Source organism: Paramacrobiotus metropolitanus, unplaced genomic scaffold (genome assembly GCF_019649055.1).
Source record: "Paramacrobiotus metropolitanus isolate TYO unplaced genomic scaffold, Prichtersi_v1.0 Parri_scaffold0000041, whole genome shotgun sequence".
Classification (NCBI taxonomy): domain Eukaryota; kingdom Metazoa; phylum Tardigrada; class Eutardigrada; order Parachela; family Macrobiotidae; genus Paramacrobiotus; species Paramacrobiotus metropolitanus.
The window spans coordinates 245,813-265,299 of record NW_026570261.1 but is presented as its reverse complement, the minus strand read 5'-3'; the positions used below and the strand labels follow the sequence as shown (position 1 = coordinate 265,299).

The following is a 19,487-nucleotide window of genomic DNA, read 5'->3' as shown; positions in this document are numbered from 1 at the left end:
ATAAAATAAACAAATATACGAAAACTCGTAACTGTGTAGGCAGCCTAACGAATTTGGGGAAAAAAAGCATGAATGTGGTTACATTAAAGCGATGGTAAGGGAGCGCTATAGCTTGCGTTTCGATGCATTATTCAGTAATCTAGTATTATAGAATATCTACATGCACACAGTAATTATATACGGAATATATTTTACACAGATATGCGGAATTACTGGCGGCAGTAAGCGGTGTAGTGCGGAAAAATGTCGACGCGTAGATGAATGTATAATATTCCGAAACCCACTCGAAACATATGTATATCAACCACGGTGCGAAAACGAACAAATCGGTTGCACCTCAGCAGCGGCCAAACATCAGCCGACGTGAAATAAAATATATTCGTATAATAACGGCACTTGGATAATCAGTACCTCGTATAATAAGTAGCAGTGCATAAAATACTACAGAGTCGTCACAAATCGGCCATAATTACTATGTCGTACGATACTAGTACTAAACATTGTCATGATATAATGCTGTCAAAAAGTGCAGTAGTCTCGATTACCGGAAAGGTTTTTGTTATGGATAGATGCCGCATATATTGCTAACACGACAGCACCGGTAACTACACTGATGGATGACTCCGGCAACGCGCGACCAAATTATAGGATCGAAGATCCTAGAAAGTCCCATACTTCGTACAGATTTTGTTCAAGGAAATGGCCCGGCACAGCTTTGTATACATTCAACGAAACCTTTCGTTTTCGCCCGTCTCGAAATATTTTTGCATTGTTTTAAATCATGTATACGTGTAGCCAACACATTTGTCTATATTGACTTGTAACCGGACCGTAACTACACATTTGGGAGCGCAACATCCGGATGCTGAAAGTAATATGGCAATTAAAACAAAATTTAAAATGCACTGTCTGAATGTGCACAGCAACCGTCAGGTTATTGTCCGAGCCTTTGGAAACTTTTTGTACATAAAATACAGTTTTACTAATATTACAACTCTGAACCAGACAACCAGAACAGTAAGTACTAACCACACACATCGGCAATTCTGTAATAAAAAAATAAACAGCAATACCGGGAAATTAGTACCACCTACTGCGATTTTTATATTTTCCTATACAGCACCTTTAAATTTAGCAAAGGCCATATTTAATAAAAATAAAATATTTCCAAAGTCAGAATTATTATGCTCAGTAATCAGTATATTAATCCATTAAAAAATTATTATTTTGATTATTATGGCAACCAGCCCATACCATCGGCGCTGCAGGCGCTGCTGCAGATATTCCTGCTGCTGCTGTATATCAGAAGAAAAGAAGCGTTGAAATGGTCACCGGACAAACATTAACATCTTGTTTATGAATAACAGACATATTATTATTTACAAACACTCTAAACATCAATAATTCGGCGTAGCTACAATAAACAATAACATCTGGAACACAACAATAATTACGACTATAATTACAACAACGTTAAACCCATTACAACAACAAACTTATGTTTTTATTTAGTTAGCTATATGGTTATAATCATAATCCTAACAGTAAATTACGTTATTAACTTAAATTCTTAAACAATAATAATAACTATCGCAATAGTATTCTGTATTTAACTATGATTAATGTTACCATAAAGTAGTTTAGTTTAAGTAAATTATAATGATGTTAGTGCAGTGGTGTTGTTCACACTAAGTATCCAGACGTCGGCTGTTGGATTTCGAGTGAAGTTGTGCATGGCGCGCCGGGAGACATTCCTTGAGATGGACTGCCTATTCATATGCCGACCTAATTCAGCATGACGCTGTCCGGTGACCTACTTTTTCATGGAATGTCTCCCGACGCACCATACACATAGTTATAACAATCAGTTAATGCTGGACGCCCGTTTTGTTACCTTACTCCGCCTTATCACACCTGTGATACACTGCGAGAGATGAAAAGGCGGTGCTGGCCACCGTATTTTCTACCCAATAGTGTCTATGTGCTGAGATGGGCACTCATTGGCTGTAAAATCGGAATGTTTACACTCCCCTTTTGTCTCTCCACAGTATATCACAGGTGCGATAAGGCGTGGCGATGATCAGATCGGTAAACTGACGCCCTAAGAACTGCTTGCACGAGAACCACTTTGTGCAACGATAATGACTACTGTATATAAATTTTCTACACAGTAGCTTTGTCTGTTTAATTTATGTATGTACTCGTATAGTTATACTGTGTACGTACTGTGTATGCATTTTGTATGTACAGTAATCTGTTTATTGCTGTAGTTCACCGTATGTTTACAATTTTTTGTGTAATGAGCAGGCTATCATACCCATTCTATCATACTCATACTGGCTATCATTCTAATAATTATTATAAAAGTTAAGCCCTGGGGCCTCACGAGATTGTTTGGCGGGGTCCAAATGGACGTACACCTCTTAGCAATGTACTCATACTGTATTTTGTGGGACGTCGGTTTTACATGGCTAGTGGACAGTCTAATAAAGCGTATTCGATCCTGGTACGTTACATTGTGAGGGAGAACACGGTTGCTGTACCACCCTGGAAACTGATAACTGATGCTGGAAAAGCTAAGGATACGGCACCCAAGGGGTTTTTTTCTTGATCTTATTGAACTGGATTTTCGGACAACTACGTCGTTATTCTACACTATACGGTAAAAATAGGTACCTACTACTGACTATTTCGATGCGGTTTGTGTTGTATGGTAGCCAACTGTATTTCGACTTAAGTTCTCATTGATAGACTGTGCACAACTTCTCATTGATACACTCACTTAAGTTCTCATAGATTCTCATTGATGACTGTGCAGATACAGTATTGCCCGAATTTTAATGTCAGTGACTGAAAATATTACTGCTTACTGTAAAGTCGGCAGGATTTTTTTGCTGTCAAAGGCAGTTTATTGTGACAGGCTTGGTAACGCGTTCAGTTATTATGATGTGGTCCTGATGGACTACGAGACTGTCAGGTGTGGGAGACACCTGAAAATTATTTTATTCCAAAACAGAAGTACGGGATAACATTCACATTCCACTGAATATAGATTCCACTCAACTAGCTAAAGCAAGTTTAGTTTTTTAATATTGTTAACATTTCAAAATTCATGAGGAAAACAAGTTTTTATTAGCACATCAGCAGACAGTACGACATCTCGAGCAAAATCTATTAGCGGCGGTTATGGCGATCGCACCATCCCAGGAGCACACCCCACAAGAGCGTTGTAAACTGCGAAGAAGAAAGTATTATTATGATTTCATATACGTAATATCAACAAATAGGTCTATACAGATATGAGCGTTATAAATATTTTAGATAGCTTTTGCGTTGTCGCATACCAGCATGACTTGCAGTACCTGTAGATAATAATAATTGCCGGATTTAATAAGGGTGTATGATAATATTTGTAATATTTAATAAGGGAGTATGATAATATTAAATATTATAATTACAAATTTTATAATATTATATTTATGATATTTAATGATAATTTTTAATAAGGGTGTAATGATAATATTTATGCGACCGTAATAAGCAAGTAGCATATGTATTTACAAAACCTACCTCCGGATCGTCACGAATGGCTTGATCAATGTGACCCGGCTTGATGTCGGTGGCACGTGCAACTTCTGCCACGTTTCCAGCAAGGAACAGGAGTTCGGCAACCAAATACTCTAGAACGCCGGCCATGAATACAGATGCGGATTCTTCAGTTTGGCTACCCTGAATCATAGCCTGGTGAATACGGCCAACCGGCAGTATTGCACCGGCTCGCCTGGAGCGGGAGAGGCTCTACCTCTAGTTTTTTCGCTACGCGACCGTGCGGCATTCTGTTACAATTTGAAAATTATAAAATGATTAATGCGGTTGTTAGGGGACAGTGAGATTTAAATAGTGGTTTGTACGGATCTTTATTCCGGATATGCACAATCTGATCTGCGTGCTAATTAAAACGTAGAATATGAGTAAAGGTAAAATAAAACAGTATTGCATCATAGTTCCTTCAAATGTTTCTCAAAAGTGTACTCTTTTGTTTGCAAACCAACCATCTGCTTCCGGAATAGTGACACACACGCGGTAAAAATAGGTCAGTGCTTTTATTCTCCAATACCTTATCTGTTGCTGTTCTTTTGTGACCTTATTGTGCAATTTTTGCGCGAGGTCGGCCTTGCGCAGCCTGAAGAGTGTACAGCTCGTAAATCTATACCGCAAAAATAAAAAATGTACAAAATAAGTATTTAGTATTGTGTACTACATACTAGAAAAGTGCACTCGCTTTTGCGCGCACTGCAGGATCGAAGCGGAGCAGGACTATATCCTAAATGATGACACCCCGTTTTACAGTGGGCACTCTTTTTCGATTATTTAATGCTCTCATTCCAGCTGGTATAATTTTAGTACAATGACAATAGTGAAATCTCGGCCTCAGGCGCCGGTAAGCATTTACATAAAATTTCGCAATTACGTAAGTGTTTCGAATACATGTTTCGACACTGTACACAAAAATCATAATTTCTTCAACTCTAGTGGAAAAATTTATGCCGGTTCATACAGTGCTGTGGAAGGTCACCGCCACAATATGCACATAATATGCAAAGCAGTCAATGGCACAGTAAATCTGCTGAATGCGGTAGGAGGGGTTGGATTTAGTAACGCTGGTGACGTTTTATAGAAAACTAAAAACTGAACTGAAAAGCAGCGTTCCCGTATAGGTCTATCATGTCAAAATCTGGTGATACCGACTTGGCCGGAGGGCTACCATTTACACGAAATTGCCCTTAGTAATGCTAACGGAGTGCTATTCCGATTAGGCAGTTTTCTAGAAGGTACTTGTTAATAACCGGGATATTAATTTGTTTTGATTTTTTTATCGCACAGGGTTGTTTGGTTCGCTAATGGGGCACTGCAAAAATGTCTGTGGGGACATATTTGCCGGAAATTGCACAATTTGGGGTTTTTCTAGTATTATTTCGTTACTTAGTTTTTGTTATGTTGTACAATGTCAGAAGTCCGGAGTGGGTGTCAAGAAAAGAGTTTCAGGAACAGTATTATGGTACTGGACTGTGTCTGCAACACCAAACTAGAATATTGAATCAAAAATGTTTAACGGAAACCGGTAAATTGATACTGTCGCTATCGGCTAACGATTCCAGTACTGGTGATGAAGCCCATCGCTTGTGACAGGTAATAATGCCCCCACGAACGTTCGGTAGCGCTATGTTGCCATTGTTACCAAAAAGCAAACGCAGTAATCTTTTGATCATATCGGGGAGATTACCACCGGCCAATATATACGGTTACCGTGCATAGGTGGGCATCCGGGTGCAAATATCACCGTGCATGTTAGCATTTCCTGACGGTGACCGACGTACAGACACTACGAGTTATATGTGGCGTGAGTATATACGGCAACCGTGCTGTGCATTTGGTGACAGGTACCATCGTGCATACGTGCATTTGCTGGTGGTTACCCACGCATATACACACCACATTTTGCATTATTCTTGAACATAGGCTTTCGTTACGCTTCGGTCGACGAAGGGTAAGCCTCGCGCTCCGCGCTCGACTTGTGTGTACTGGAAATGTTAGGTTTGAGTTCATGGAGTGTAACTAGTTACGACAGCCGTGTTAATACATATCGATGTATTGCCAACTGAAATTTGTTAAATGTTCGTATATAAAACCTTAACGAATTACGGGTACAAGGAGGGGTAAATACACGGGAAAGATAGAAAAACGGCAATAATAAGGGATAACCCTTCACGTGTTGTGCAACACGGCCAGCCACCAAGGAAGGCAGTTCTAGTGACACTGTGCAGATCAGTCGTTGAGACTCCAGTCTCGAGCTGTTTCTCCGTAGACTTCTATGTTAAACACAACCACCTTCGTCTTGCATATTTCAGAACTAATCCGCACAATCGATAGCTCAAAAGAACAAGAAAAAATTTACAAGATTTTTGATACGAAATAATTCGCCACTAATTAAAACTGAAGCAAGACTGAACCATTTGAGTTTCTCGTAGACTAAGCATAGGAGTTGGATGATTTGTTTTCACGGAGCTCCATTGCTTTGTCTATGGGAAACTTAATTGGCTCTAACTTGTCTTGTTTCTCATAGATCACGGCTTGCGTGGTATCGAAAATCTTGTTAATTATTTCTTGCTCTTTAAGATGTAGATTACACGGTTTGATTCTGAATTCTCGAAGACGTAGGTGTTTGAGTATAACGTAGGAGTCTACGGAGAAGGCAGCTCGGGTCTCAAAGCATGAATTTTGTGTAGTGTCGCTGGACTGCTTTCCCTTGGCGGCTGGCCATGGTGCACAACACCTGAATGGTTATCCCTTATTATTGCCGTTTTTCCTGTCTATCCCGTGTATTTACCCCCTCCTTCTATTACACTTTGGTCGCTTCAGGATATTGACATTGCATGAATGAAGAATTAAAGATATACTTTTTCGCATCTGCGCTCACTCGAGGAATACGTTTTTATTAGAAAAATCCTACTTTCAAACCTTGTAAAATTAAAATATTATTTACTTACATGGATACGGTACGCTACATGGATACAACTCGATAAGCGAATTGTACCGGTATTTGAAAGTATTTGAAGTACCCCAGACTAGCAGCTAAACATTTCTCTCAGTTAAAATATTGCGACCGTTTAGCACATTGAAGTCCGTACACATAATGTGCAGCCGAAAAGGCGGAGCATGTTGCTGCATTTTACAACCAATCACTTTCCATTTCCAACTGCACTACTACCGGCGTTAAAATACTGCGGCAAGCACCGCCTTTTCTCCCAGACTTGTGTTCAAGTCTAAGTTGTCAGGAATCATGTGGACAGCTTTGTTTAGAGGCGGCGAGCGGCAGGGTGTTTGGGCACTCACCGGCAGGGCCGGTGAGTGACCAAACACCGATCCATTACTGAATTCGGCATCACTCATCATCAAGTTCAAGACATGTTTAGTGATCTCATTGGATTGAGTCAGGTTAGTTTTTCGGGAAACATGATTGCATATCTCAAGAACATTGAATATTAGTAGTACGGAGATCATAAGACCCCAGAAGATAAGTGTTGCTATTTTTTGGGGTCTATCCATTTTTATTAGTTGCCTTATAAAATTATCGTCTCGTAGCGCAGTGTGCAGGTTAAAGTACTTGTTTATAAATTTTCGAATAAATTTGTCATTCACGCCTTTATGCTTGGTTAAGGCGGACATAACATCTTCATAGGAATACCCTCGACAACGTAGAAGTACGTAAAACATACAGTACTGACCACAGACTGTAGAATCTATGCTTTGTCGCATCGTATTTGACATGGTAATGTAGTCTTGACCTATCCAGTCTTTGATGTGTGGAGAATACTCTGCTGGGTTTCGTCCAAACGAGTCAAAGGCTTCCACTGTACCGGGTTTAGTGCAGTAAAATGCGACCCAGTGCTCTCCCGAGGCAGTGCTAGGTTGCGTATTCACGATGTAGGCACCCGGAAATTCTTTGTCAGGAATTTTATCACAAGGAAAGACTCAACAAAAATATCACGAACTATTGGATCCCTTCTAAGGGCATTGTCGATTTCTATACTGTTCATGGAGCAAAATCAAACAAAACCTGTCTGTTGTTATTTATTTCGATAACGTTGTCAAAGACTAACATTGCAACACACACCACTCCTTCCTTTAAAGCTTTGGCAAATTTAAAATTAATGTTAAGATTGCCTTGCCTAATTAGAGAAAGAGCCCCGCGGCCAGTATGTCCGCGAGTGAAGTCAAAGCCGTAAATACAAAAGCCACCAGCATTGTAATCCGAACGATCAAAGGGTAGCTCGCCCGGACCTTCTCCTAAACGCTCCAGTGTGTCTAAAAGTCCTTCGTAGGCCTCGGCTGTGGCCCCGTTTTCATAATCTAAATTGTATCCTCGAGTGGGAAACAGCTGGCCGTCGATCTCGGCATGGACATAAGACAGGTTAAAATGATCGAAATTAAAGGGAGTTGACTTGTATTCCCCAGCAAAAGAACGACTGGGTGATAGGGCTAGGAACATTACCTTTGGGAGCTGTCCAATCACGATATTCGCCCACACGTGTTGTTGCTGACCAGATATCAGAGTACACTGCCGCATCGCAACGCGTTCAACGTGATATTTTGCATTATTGCCAACCAGTTGCTTTGTCATTGCGGCAAGATAATCCGGAGCTGGTTCGTATTTGCGTATACGCAATCGGGGATTCCGAATCGCTACAACTTTAGGTGCTGCCAGGTCGCTATCGGCAATAAACGCTAGATTCTTTCGGTTACGAATCAGTTTGATGCTTAACTCTACGCCTGGTATAAGTGGGCGATCCTGCTGAAACAAGTCGCAGAGCAACTTGCCTGACAACTGGAGTGGCTTCAATGTTTGTATCCACTTTCGCCTTTTTTCAGCACCTTCACTATGGAAAGATGATTTTCCGTCTACTTTCTCTGTGAAAATCGGATCTTTGGACATTTCAGTGTCCATAGCGAACCCACCCAGACTTAGTTGGGTTAGCTGCGCTTGTTTTGTATAACCCAAAAGGCTCTCCAAATAAGCGCGAATGTGATACATCGAGCTACTGTCCGATATACTGCGACCGCCTAGAGTAACACTAACTTGCTCGAAAAGACTGTGTACAATGTTGTTAATAGGGGCCAAACAGTCGCTATCCGTTGGTATGGTTCCAGCTGCATTAGTAACGTGAAGATCGCACGTAAATCGAATATCGGCTAAGCTAACCAATTCCGACTGACATGGAGCTACAGTAAATGAAAAATCATTGGATTCGTCGGTCGTGGCTTGTGAGGGCCCCAAATAATAATCTCTGGTATTCCATCGTTCCGTTAGTGTTGAAGGTAAGTAGAATAAGTGACTCTCTAACAACATTGATGGCTCTGAGCCGTTTTCTATAAGCGCCATTGCTACAGTTTGTCTTTTATCGCGTCAATTGCTCGTTGCTTCTTATTAATGCTGACTATTTTTTTCTTTCGTCCCTTAATGCCTGAGCCGCTTTGTTGACGTATTTTTTCACTGACGTGCTCGACAGCTTTATCGATGGCTGATTCTACCGCTTTCGAGGCAAATGTCTTCATGTGTGGTTGGGCGGTAGCAATCATGTTGTTGATGTGAGGTGCAGCCTTACTAAACAACCCCCGCGCAAATCCTATGATGCGACCCCAAAAGCTGCCACCCGTCATTGGTGCACCGCGGTAAACGGGCATTCCGTAACCGTGCTGACGATTGAATATTTGAATGTAGCGAGATTCATCGAATTTAAGTTCTTGGAGTACCATTTTTAGTGTTTTTTCAGTCGGAAGTGTAGTTTGATTATTGCAGTACCTGGATGGAAAAACACTTCATTACCTAAATCATCGCATACTTTAATTTCAACTGTTTGGAACGTATGACGGGCTATAGGTACGTAGTGAGGGCTTTCAAAACGGATGCACGTATCTTCAAACGAGCTCGCTTGCGTTGATATCGTGCGCAACAAAGGAACCATAGCATCCCCCACTAGACCGTATTCAATGATGTCACAGTAGACGTGTACAATGCGATTATGTTTCCCGGGTGGAGGACATAAGTAGGGCTATCACTGCCCGTATAACTGTAGTCTTGCAGCAAACCTAAAGCACGGGTATACTCTGCACCGTGGAACGTCAGGGTGGTGTCTGGTCTGATACTTAGTTCAGAGGAGTTACCACTGACTACGATATGACCATATAAAACTGGTTCATCATCCGTCGCGCCATCACGCAAAAGCACATTAACAGCGTGTATTAACCGGTTTTCGTCCGGATATGCTTTTCACTTAAAAAACGAGTCTCCCGAGTGGGATAATTAGTTCGCGCAATACCAACCACTAAGCCGCTATTAAATTTTAACTGCATAGGAGGAAGTATTAATTCTGATAACGCAACTTCCCAGGTACCGTCCAGATCCACTGCCCTGGCTAATAAAGTTGTGAAATGTCCGGGACAGTTTTTTGGATACAAATCACGAGACGCCGAAGATGGCAGTGTCAAGTAAAAACTCATTTTAATTCGTTTGCGTTTTCCCAAGAGTCATACGCGGGGCCGTAGCCATACCAACGTACCAGATATTGTTTTTTACCCTTGTGTGTGCGCTCCCTTAATATCCTAGAAATGCGATGGTATGGCCTCTCAGTCATTACAAATTTTGACAGTTCGGAAGCATAGAAGTGTCCGTCGATTGCTTCACCAGCTAGGTCTTCGATAGCATACAAAAAATGGCTTTTATGTTTTAAAACTCTGACTACTTTAAAAATTTCTTCCGTGTAATTTGTTTCGTAACCTTTTCGAACGTGTTTTTTCTTTTGGCAATTCGCACATGGTCGCCAGCTGTAAATGCGGGCCCCTTTGATTTCTTTTGTTCGCTGAGCATACGTTCAAGGATAGAGTTGCTCTCGTTTACTCCAACGTTTTCTGGAGCATAACCGGTTGAAGAATGCACAGTGCTATTATACCCTTGCATTATCTGTGGCAAAACGTCTATGTATCGATATGTGTTTTTTTCAGTCATGTATACGTACATACGGTTTTTAATGGTACGGTTGAGTCGTTCTACCATTGCGCATTTTACATCATCATTTCGAGTAGTAAAAAAGGTTACATTACATTCTTTAAAAAATGCACGCATTTCTCTTCCAACAAATTCTTTACCGTTATCACTTTGACAGCGCAGTGGCGGACTGCATTGTTTGTAAATTGTGCTGAGCGCTGCAGCAATTTCTGGCGGCTTTTTTGACTTCACTGGCTCCGCCCAACCATATCTGGAGAAACAATCAACACACGTCAGCACGTAATTAAAACCATCGTTTTCTTTACGAAACTTTTGCATATCCATCAAGTCAATTTGGTGTTGGTCTCCTACATTTACTGATATAATTTTTCTTCGTTTAAACTTTGAGCGGTATGCTTTATGTTGTGTATACGCGTCCTTAGACTGTAAGTATTGTTCAACTTGCTGACGTGTATAATTATGTTTTGAGCTTCTTTAAACAGACGTTCAATCTCCTCCAAGGCTACCGGGGTTCCCGGCATCCAGGTAAATTTCATCTAGTGTTACCATTTTAAGCATAGTTTAACCACCCTCCAGTTTGTGTTGTACGCTGTTTTTTACGTGGTGGTCCGTAGAACTTTGTTGGGGCTCTAGCGATTCTCCGCCTATATGTGTTGGTTTCTTGTTCTTCATCCTTTTGGCTACTTAACTGAACATTATTTTTTGTTTTCGCAGGCTGTGGGTTGTATGTTATAACTTTTCTATGCGCTGCTTCAATTGGCATGGGTGCCGACGGGCCCGTTAGCCCCGGAACAGTTAAGGCATTTTCAACAGACAGTTGCGTAGACGTCGGCAACAGAGCAGTTTTATCGCGAGTCTTACGACGCACCGCGGTTTTAATTGGAGCCAACGCCTTACCTAAAACCTGTAAGCTGGTGGAAGGTCCCTCGATGGCTAGTCGCGTACCAGCATACGGTAACGCTGAATTTTTACGTGTACTTCGTCGCAGTGAGACTTTATTTGGTTGATAATTAAGTGCCTTTGCATTTATATTTGACGGCAGTGCTGGATTTTCATGGGGTTCGTAATCCAGAACTCCGTCAGGAGGAAACTCAACAATTGGTGGTTCTTGCGGTGCATCTTGTATGCTTGGTGGTGTCGGTGCAAACTCTATAGTTGGCGCCTGGTTCTTCTTCGGCATGGTGTTACGGGAAGTTTTTGGAACACCACGCTTTTAGTTATTGGTGGGACTTTTGGGGATTTGTATACGTGTTTGACTAAAGTTTTCGAAGGGGTTGGAACATAGTGGACAACAGGTTCGCTCGGCACGGTTGTAGGAACATAGTGCACGATTGGGTCCGCGGGCACTTGTACGTAATGCACCAACGGCTCGGACTGTACGTACTCAATTTGGGGTGACGAATTTGCTTGAATTTGCTGGTCATTTGTTGCTGTACTAACCTGGATACCACGGCTCTCAAGCAAAGGTCCGGTTTGAAAAATGCATCTTGCATTAGCGGCTTTGCCTCAACGTATTTTGACACGGTTGCTGGCTTATGCAAAGTTCCGATGGCAAGGTATTGCTTTCTATGGTATAGTTTGGTGTCTCGCTAACCGGCAGGCGCGTAACCGGACGTTGGTTCTCCAAGGCGGCTCGCACCATTAGCTGCTGATTCATGTTATCGCTAATTTCTTGGGCCCTTTTCCAAGTAGATGTTGGACCTGACCTATTTTTGCCACTTACGAATTCTGATTCCGGTACTAACACGTAAGTCTTCATTTTGTTAGGAACGATGTTAAAAGAGTTCCCAAAACTGGTAGAAGAACTCCTAAAAATCCACCTTTTTGCTGTAAAAGCTTTTTCTTTTTTTCACGCGTTAAATTCCGATCAGCTAGTCGCTTTATTTTTCCAACATGAGCACGTGCTTTCGCTAAATGTGTTTTACTTAACCCCTTTGGTTGCTTAATAAGGTTCAAGCAGGCTTCTTCAATTGCAGCGACCTGTTTAGTAGTAGAAAATTGAAAAAACGCTCTCTGCTGTCTGGGTGTCATCAAACGTAGAGCGTCGATTAGCTTGAGAATTTCTTCTGGCTTCATTTTTCTACATAGATTCTTCGGTAGCCAAAAATATTCGATTGTAAGCGGGCCTTGTCGGGGGTTTCCGGACGTAAGTTAATTAATAAGTATCCAAACGGTTCCTTTATAGCCTTTTTATAAGCTTCTGGCAAGTGTGGCATGCCCAGCTGATGCGCTAGCGTTTTTATTTGCTGTGTGTCGCGAACAGATTTAAATACGACCATATATTGTGAGTTGAGAGAAATATCACGCATGTTCTTTCCTTGCTTGAAAAGGTTTTGTGAGATGAAAACAACAGAAACGTTTTTGTGGTGAACATCACGGGTAAATAACGCGGATGCCTTAGTAGCAGATGCTATTTCCTCCATTAAATCATCCAAAATTAGCAGCGTTGTATCACCTTTTCTGAAAAAGCTTTCGTCATTAATAATGGAATCAATGCCTTGTACAAGTTCAATAGATTCGTCAAAAGTTGAAAAGGTTTCTTGCCACGTACCGTACGCGTAAACAATACGAGTAGGGACGGGAGTGAAACTTTGTGAAACGTTTTTCAAGAGTTGCAACGTAAACGTTGATTTCCCAGACATTGTTGGTCCTGAAATGTAAATTGTGCAAGGAGTTTTAAAACGAAAATCAAAAGTGATTTTTTCCATTTCTAAAACCTCAGATAATTCGACCTTAAGCCGCTAGTTCAGCACACCTGTAAAATCCGCAAAATTCCGAAAATTTTCCGTTGAAAAGTCTAAAATTTTACGATTACTGGGAGTTTTGGTTAATTAACTGCAGGAGGTTTTTATCGCTTCTGCAACTGCCTGCACTTGTACAACGGATGTACATCCTAAAAGAACGCAGTTACCCGTATGAAACACGTTAACTGTGGCTCCTAAATACTTAAATTTAATCTGAACTGCTGGAAATAGTTCAGGCTCAAAAAATGCCTTACTTACTTCCGGTATTGTTCTGCTTTTATTGTATAAATTGGCAAGATTGACTTTTGTACTATGACGGTAAGTGCTTACGATATTTGCTATACTACGTACCTTAATCTCCAAAGTAAAATCATGCAGAAGTAACATCAGCTTATAAAGAGCAGCAGTTGCTCCGCTTCATCAACTGACTTACCGCCGTTTATGATGGCCTTGCCGTTCGCAAACAGTTGACAGAATGTGTTACCATTCAAGCGAAGGTTAACGGCGTTAAAGTTTTTCATCTTAGTAGCATCGTTCCCGAAAACACGGGTTATCGCGTCCAAGTCGATCCTTCTGTCAAACCTGACGGACAAAATAACGTTGTGTATCTCCATGGCTGAACACACTAATCGCGACAGAATGAGCACGAATTCTTTATATACGTTTCTTACTCAGTCTGTCGCGAATAGAGGCATTAGCCCTTTTTTTTATCCTATTTAATTTTCTTTTGCTACCTAAAAGTATCCCAGACAAAGCTGTAGATTGTCATTAGTAAAAAGACCAAAAACATAGTAAATCGAAATAGTGCATTATGTTACACAAGTCAAATGCTGTTAGCCTACGTATCCATGGACACTCCCTCAGGACCCCAGAAGCTGTCCTGTACAATGCGAGCTACATCCAAAAAATCCTCGGTATGGAATCTGTAAAGAGCGCCCGGGTTGTGAAAAGCGGATCATCCGCCCATATTTAGGATGGATACTGAGAAGTACATCCATACAAGCAGGTCCGGCAAGAGTGACCTTTTCCGCAGATTTGCTTGTGATTGCCTTGTCCATCGCTGCTTGGATAGTTCCCGCTTTCAACTTATTCAGGACGTCCGAAATTTCACTACATCCCAGACGCACTCCTTTCCGGAACGCCTCTTCATGATCTTTGTAACCGTCTGTTTCCTGATCAAAAGCTAGAACAAGACTGACCTTTTTCGTGTTCCAAAACATACTTACCACATTGTTGACCTTATAGATGATGTATCCGTTCAGCTCTCCCAAAATCTCCAAAGTGCGTGCAAAATCCATTTTTTGATTGCAAAAGCGACTAACAAGTAGCAAACAATTTTTCTTACGGAACTGAAAAGCAACTGACAATTCAAGGTTTACCCGCTAGCCTTTTATATCCTCACGACTACAGCGACTGCAAAGTGTTGGATTTTGATTCGCATAAAATCCCTCCAAAACTCCGCCTTTTTATGGAAAGCAATGGTTTCCATTGGTCAAACTTTTCCCAACACAAGACTGTAGCGATTGGCTGAAAAATCGATAATTTTGCTCCGCCTTTTTCCCCTGCAAGCCTTGTTAGAAGGTGTAAAGGCGGAGACTTGGGAAGCTTCGTCCTTATTGGTATTATATATAAACTACGATGGTCAAGCAAAATTTAGATTTCGGTTTTAGAAACAGGCTTTTATTGATTCAGTTTTTTGTCATTAAACAGCAAAATGGACATGCGTAATGTGATCCATCGTCTGGCTACGTTTAAACACACCAATTGGGACAATAGTTTACTTCCACCGACGTACTTGGCCTTAGCCGGAATGTTTTATCGTGGAACCGGGGATGAAGTTCAGTGCGCATATTGTGACGGTATTATGTCCGGATGGGGTAAAATCCGAAGCCCAAGGCGGCATCATCAATTACTGTTTCCAAACTGTCCAATGTCAAAGAGAACACCTGAACCCATTACTGCGGAAGGAGAAGACGTCGTGGAGGTGTGGGCGTCAGCGCCAGTTGCTATTCCGGGGACCTATAGCTACGCTGTGCGCTTTCCAGACATGATGGATTACAAGGCTCGTTTTTCTACATTTGCCGAGTGGCCTGAATCAAAAGCTCAGCATCCCAGGGTCATGGCCCAAGCCGGTTGGTTTTATAACGGAACGGTGATTGCGTCCAGTGCTTTCACTGCGGACGAGAGCTTGAAAGATGGGTTCCCACCGATGGAGCATGGGAAGAGCACGCCAGAGCGTCGCCCATATGTCCATTTGTCATAGCACAAAAAGGAGAACAGTATGTCTACGACGTTCAGACCAAGCAAGCAAAGGAATCAGCGCAGATCTGTGACAAGGTATCTCAAGCGTATGCGGCTAGGAAAAGAGAAAATAACCCCCTGGAGAAAGTGCAATGTAAGGTCAGCTTAGACAATGAAGTCCAAGTTGTATTCCGCCCATGTAATCATCTGGCCTGCTGCAATAACTGTTCAGATAGATTGATACAGTGTCCTGTTTGCAGAACTGTGGTGATTCAAAAAATCCGAGTTTTTTTGTGTTAGTGTAAAGTTTCACCTATTATTCGTGAAAAACAAAAACCAAAAAATCACAAATCGTCAAAAATACCGATTGCAGTATTGCAGTGCTACGGCTACTTTTGGAAAATGATAAACAACTGTTTCACTTGTTACTTTAAAGCTTAACAAAAAAACAAAAAAAAGTGATAAACTCAAAAAAATGATGCATGTTATGTTGGCAAAAACAAAAAAGGGGAGAAAAAGGGAGGGGAAAATTTAATCAAAGAAAGGGGTGAAATGGGTGGGGAAAATTTAAACAAACAAATGGGGTACACCGGGTTGGACGATGTATCGTAAATCAATAACATAAGGTGGTGTTGTGACGCCGAATTGTTTGTGTTAAATGCACGTCGTATGCAGTATGTTTGTAAACAAGATGTTTATTGTTTGTTTGGCCATCAGTTGTTTGTTTGGTGACCATTTCAACGCTTCTTTTCTTCTTATATCTGATCGGAAAATACGCTATCGCCTAATTAACTGAAATCAAGGACCAATGTACCCTTTACAGAGGATGATTAAGTCGGCGCGATTGACCGAATTTTCCCCCGCAGCTTGTGCCAACCGTCAACAGCAACACGACGTATATGCAGGGGATCGGGGATTTTCCCTTTAATGATGTTGCCGTTGCGGGATGGTGATTTAGCGAGTCTCCCGCTAATTACACGGATTCCCAACGACGCTGCACGTTAGAGTTGTCTCTTGGCTTAGCACGTATATACATGGTAGTCGTTGGAAACGTATTTGTTTATCCTCGTAGAACATTGTTTTCGTGCTAGGAAAATCAATAAGCACCCTGGCCATCATATTACACAGCACCGTAAAGCCTGTTGATTCAGCACTTTTGGTGAAATCCAGGTACCTGGACAAATTAAGAAGCAATCGACCGTTGACGATTAAAATGCCGGTAGCCGTAAGGAATTAGATCCTCTGGCTCTGTTAAAAACATATAAAGTAGGCGGGGTTATTTAGTTTTAATTAGGCCAGTTTCTCGGTAGTTTCGGTATATCGCAGGAGACGGCTGGTATACACACAGGATAATTCCGGTGGGCATTTCCATTTCGGTATGCCTTTACGTTGTGTGGTTTGGGGTGTATATACATGTATTTAAAATTTGTTAACAGCAAAAACCTGTAACAGTATATAAATTATTATGTCTGATGTCTAAAGTTCGAGACTTTTAGTGTGTATTCTTTATTTATATAATGGTAATGCAAGATGTAGGTGTATTTTATACACTTATACCGATTGAAGTGATGTATAAGGATGTCCGTAGCTGTACGCGCGAGGTAGCATTTCTGCGATATACTTTATCAAAACATAAACGAAAACTGTTTTAAAGGTGTTATATTTCTTCTCGAACTTGTAATAAACAGCTGGCACTCCGAATCCCGGTTATAAAAGAAAGGTCACCGATGGTGTAGGTGTTTCTATTAGCTGGGATACATGCAATTCGATCAGTTTCTGTGTATTCGAAGCATTCTACCTGTACTGTATTACAGCAGTGGTGTGCCCGTGTTAAACACCTCAACCATTTTTATAAAGCATAATTCAAGATATAATTATTATTGCTATCATATTCTCTACAACACATATAACATGCTCTACATCAACCAGAAACTAAAAAAGTCTAAAAGTTATAACCTTGGAAATGAGTGGCAATTTATACACACAAAGTGTATATATAAGGCATAATATACACGAATAAAACACATTTATAATAAAAATGAGAAAATCACATACACATACACGGCATACTTAATAAGCACATACCCGAATAAATCACATTTATAAAAAATTATAAAAAATCTCCACCTATGACTAGGTCGACCTGTCTCCATTAAAAACTTGCAATAAGTGCGGGGGCAAGTAGCGCACTGGACGTATCATTACTGGCAGGAGTGGATGATGCCACCGTAGAATTGCCCATCACTGGCGTGCTCATCGTGGAATTTCCCGGGGCGGACGACGACGGTCCATACTCGTACGGCCGGTATCCCTTATCCCCGTACAACGATCCATAGAGCGGTTTCTGTGGACTGTATCCCCCGGGACCTCCCGGATACCCTCCAGGTCCCGGGTATCCTCCCAGTAACGGCAGGTGACCTTTGCCCGGGTATCCGGCGCCGCCATGGCGCGTCTTATTTCTCAGATAATCGGCATAGTTGATGCCCGGGGATTTCAAGTAGGTGTTGTAGTCCGGCGTTGGGACGATGGGGCCGTAGCGGTAGATGGTGGAGTTGCTGGGTCTGCCGCGCCAGGGGGATTCTTTCTCGTAGGTGACGCGGAGTTCGGCGCGGCCGGCGTAGTAGTGGCCCGGTGGCATGTTGTAGGACGCGGCGTAGGCGGATAGATCCGGGTTGAGGATTTCATCCAGGCTTGTGCAAAAAGCCTAGAACGCATACAAAGATGTTTCGCAGGATCTCCACTTTCAAGACATACTATATGTATACTTCCATAATATGTACACTTAAGTAATTTATTAAATAAGTTAATAAAATTTGCTTTAATTTTTATTCTACTTAATTTTGACAAAATAATTTAGTGCCATTTAAAGATTATTGCCTTAATTTTAGCACGCCCTGATTTAGTAAAATTAGTTAAAATAAAGCAAATTAGATCAAAGTACCCACTAAACAAATAATTAAATTTTGTAAATGTTGGTTTACGTCAATTGTTATTTAATGAACTATTTATTAATCGGATATTTTAAACGGGATTAGATGGAATATGATGGAAAGACTTTCGTAGTCACAAAACGGCTGTCACACGACCGGCAACTTACCCATAATGTACAGAAGGGAAAGAGGAAGAAGAGAAGATCCATAATATTGAGATTCTATATACGTAATGAAAGGTTGGGGTGACAGAACGGGGACAACAATCATCCGGCAAGGCACCACGCAGAGCGTCAACTATTCTGGCCTTCAGGCAGTTTCGTAAGATTTAAATAAACAATGTCAGGGCCATCTTCCGCTCAAAGGAATAACACATCCCTGTAATCGTAATATGATTACGGTAACTAACCATACGCTTGCATAATGGAGAGCTTTTTCTGTTCTTCAGGAGCCTAGATGTTACCGCATAGTGATATAATTCTGACTAACCAAGTCATTTTCATTAGGCACAAGCCGAAAGTTGTCAGCTTTACGTAACGTGTACCACAAGGTTGTATGCGCGACCCTGATGTTAGCAGCTTCTTCTGTTGCTAAAGGATTGTGCTCCAGATCAACTGCGGTGATACAGGAAATGAAATATTTTAGCAAGAAATGCAGGATAAAGATCGCTATCCGCGTTACGAGAGCCTTATACAACCTATCTCTGATATCGTTAATGAAACAACTTAACCAAAGTTACGTAAAATTCGTATACTCAACCTACAGCGCAGATCTGCCGTTGCTTGATTAATACGGTTTTTAACGAAGTGTGCAGTGTTTTGCACTACAGATTTCTGTATTTCAAATTTGGAATACTGTTTATTACTGGCAGTCTTGTGTAATTACTAACCATAATATCTGACACTTTCACGTAAGAATAAGGAAAATTATACTGCATAAAGAAGTTTATACAGCAGCACGCGCGTTTATTCCACTTCTTCAAACCGGAAGCACCTTTCAGTACAAATA

General features: G+C 41.3%; 2 protein-coding genes and 1 long non-coding RNA gene across 5 annotated transcripts; all 3 read right to left on the bottom strand.

The window, feature by feature from the left end:
• Window positions 1-12,601: 12,601 nt before the first annotated feature.
• Window positions 12,602-14,210, bottom strand: LOC129590691 (uncharacterized). Of its 3 annotated transcripts, none has more exons than XR_008690759.1 (4): window positions 14,127-14,210; window positions 13,742-13,890; window positions 13,116-13,214; window positions 12,602-13,024 (listed from the first exon to the last, which is right to left on the bottom strand). XR_008690759.1 is itself a non-coding variant. In XM_055486042.1 (4 exons), the coding sequence occupies exons 1-4, from the start codon at window positions 14,156-14,158 to the stop codon at window positions 12,637-12,639; spliced, it is 639 nt and encodes a 212-aa protein (XP_055342017.1). In that variant the 5' UTR covers window positions 14,159-14,176; the 3' UTR covers window positions 12,602-12,636. The 3 variants fall into 3 exon arrangements, 2 of the variants coding, with proteins under 2 accessions (XP_055342017.1, XP_055342016.1); XM_055486042.1 differs by having other exon boundaries at window positions 12,602-13,019; window positions 14,151-14,176; XM_055486041.1 differs by having other exon boundaries at window positions 12,602-13,019; window positions 13,742-14,166.
• A 104-nt stretch (window positions 14,211-14,314) lies between these two features.
• LOC129590690 (uncharacterized) lies at window positions 14,315-15,429 on the bottom strand. The gene is made up of 3 exons (XR_008690758.1): window positions 15,104-15,429; window positions 14,688-14,835; window positions 14,315-14,625 (listed from the first exon to the last, which is right to left on the bottom strand). It is a non-coding gene; the product is annotated as an uncharacterized LOC129590690 (long non-coding RNA).
• Window positions 15,430-17,396: 1,967 nt separating this feature from the next.
• On the bottom strand, window positions 17,397-18,805 carry LOC129590700 (uncharacterized). The gene is made up of 2 exons (XM_055486051.1): window positions 18,647-18,805; window positions 17,397-18,253 (listed from the first exon to the last, which is right to left on the bottom strand). Exons 1-2 carry the CDS (start codon window positions 18,686-18,688, stop codon window positions 17,702-17,704), a joined length of 594 nt encoding a protein of 197 aa, XP_055342026.1. The 5' UTR covers window positions 18,689-18,805; the 3' UTR covers window positions 17,397-17,701.
• Between the last annotated feature and the right edge of the window lie 682 nt (window positions 18,806-19,487).

What these genes read in the sequence shown, in the direction of transcription:
- LOC129590691 (XM_055486041.1), bottom strand. Translation starts at nt 13,922, where the DNA reads ATGGAGATACACAACGTTATTTTGTCCGTCAGGTTTGACAGAAGGATC. An exon ending in CAAGGCCATCATAAACGGCG is followed by an intron (nt 13,215 to 13,741) that starts GTAAGTCAGTTG and finishes TTTACATTTCAG; the next exon opens with GACCAACAATGTCTGGGAAA. An exon ending in TCGTATTGTTTACGCGTACG is followed by an intron (nt 13,020 to 13,115) that starts GTACGTGGCAAG and finishes TTTTCAGAAAAG; the next exon opens with GTGATACAACGCTGCTAATT.
- LOC129590700 (XM_055486051.1), bottom strand. Translation starts at nt 18,688, where the DNA reads ATGGATCTTCTCTTCTTCCTCTTTCCCTTCTGTACATTATGG. An exon ending in TTCCCTTCTGTACATTATGG is followed by an intron (nt 18,254 to 18,646) that starts GTAAGTTGCCGG and finishes TATGCGTTCTAG; the next exon opens with GCTTTTTGCACAAGCCTGGA.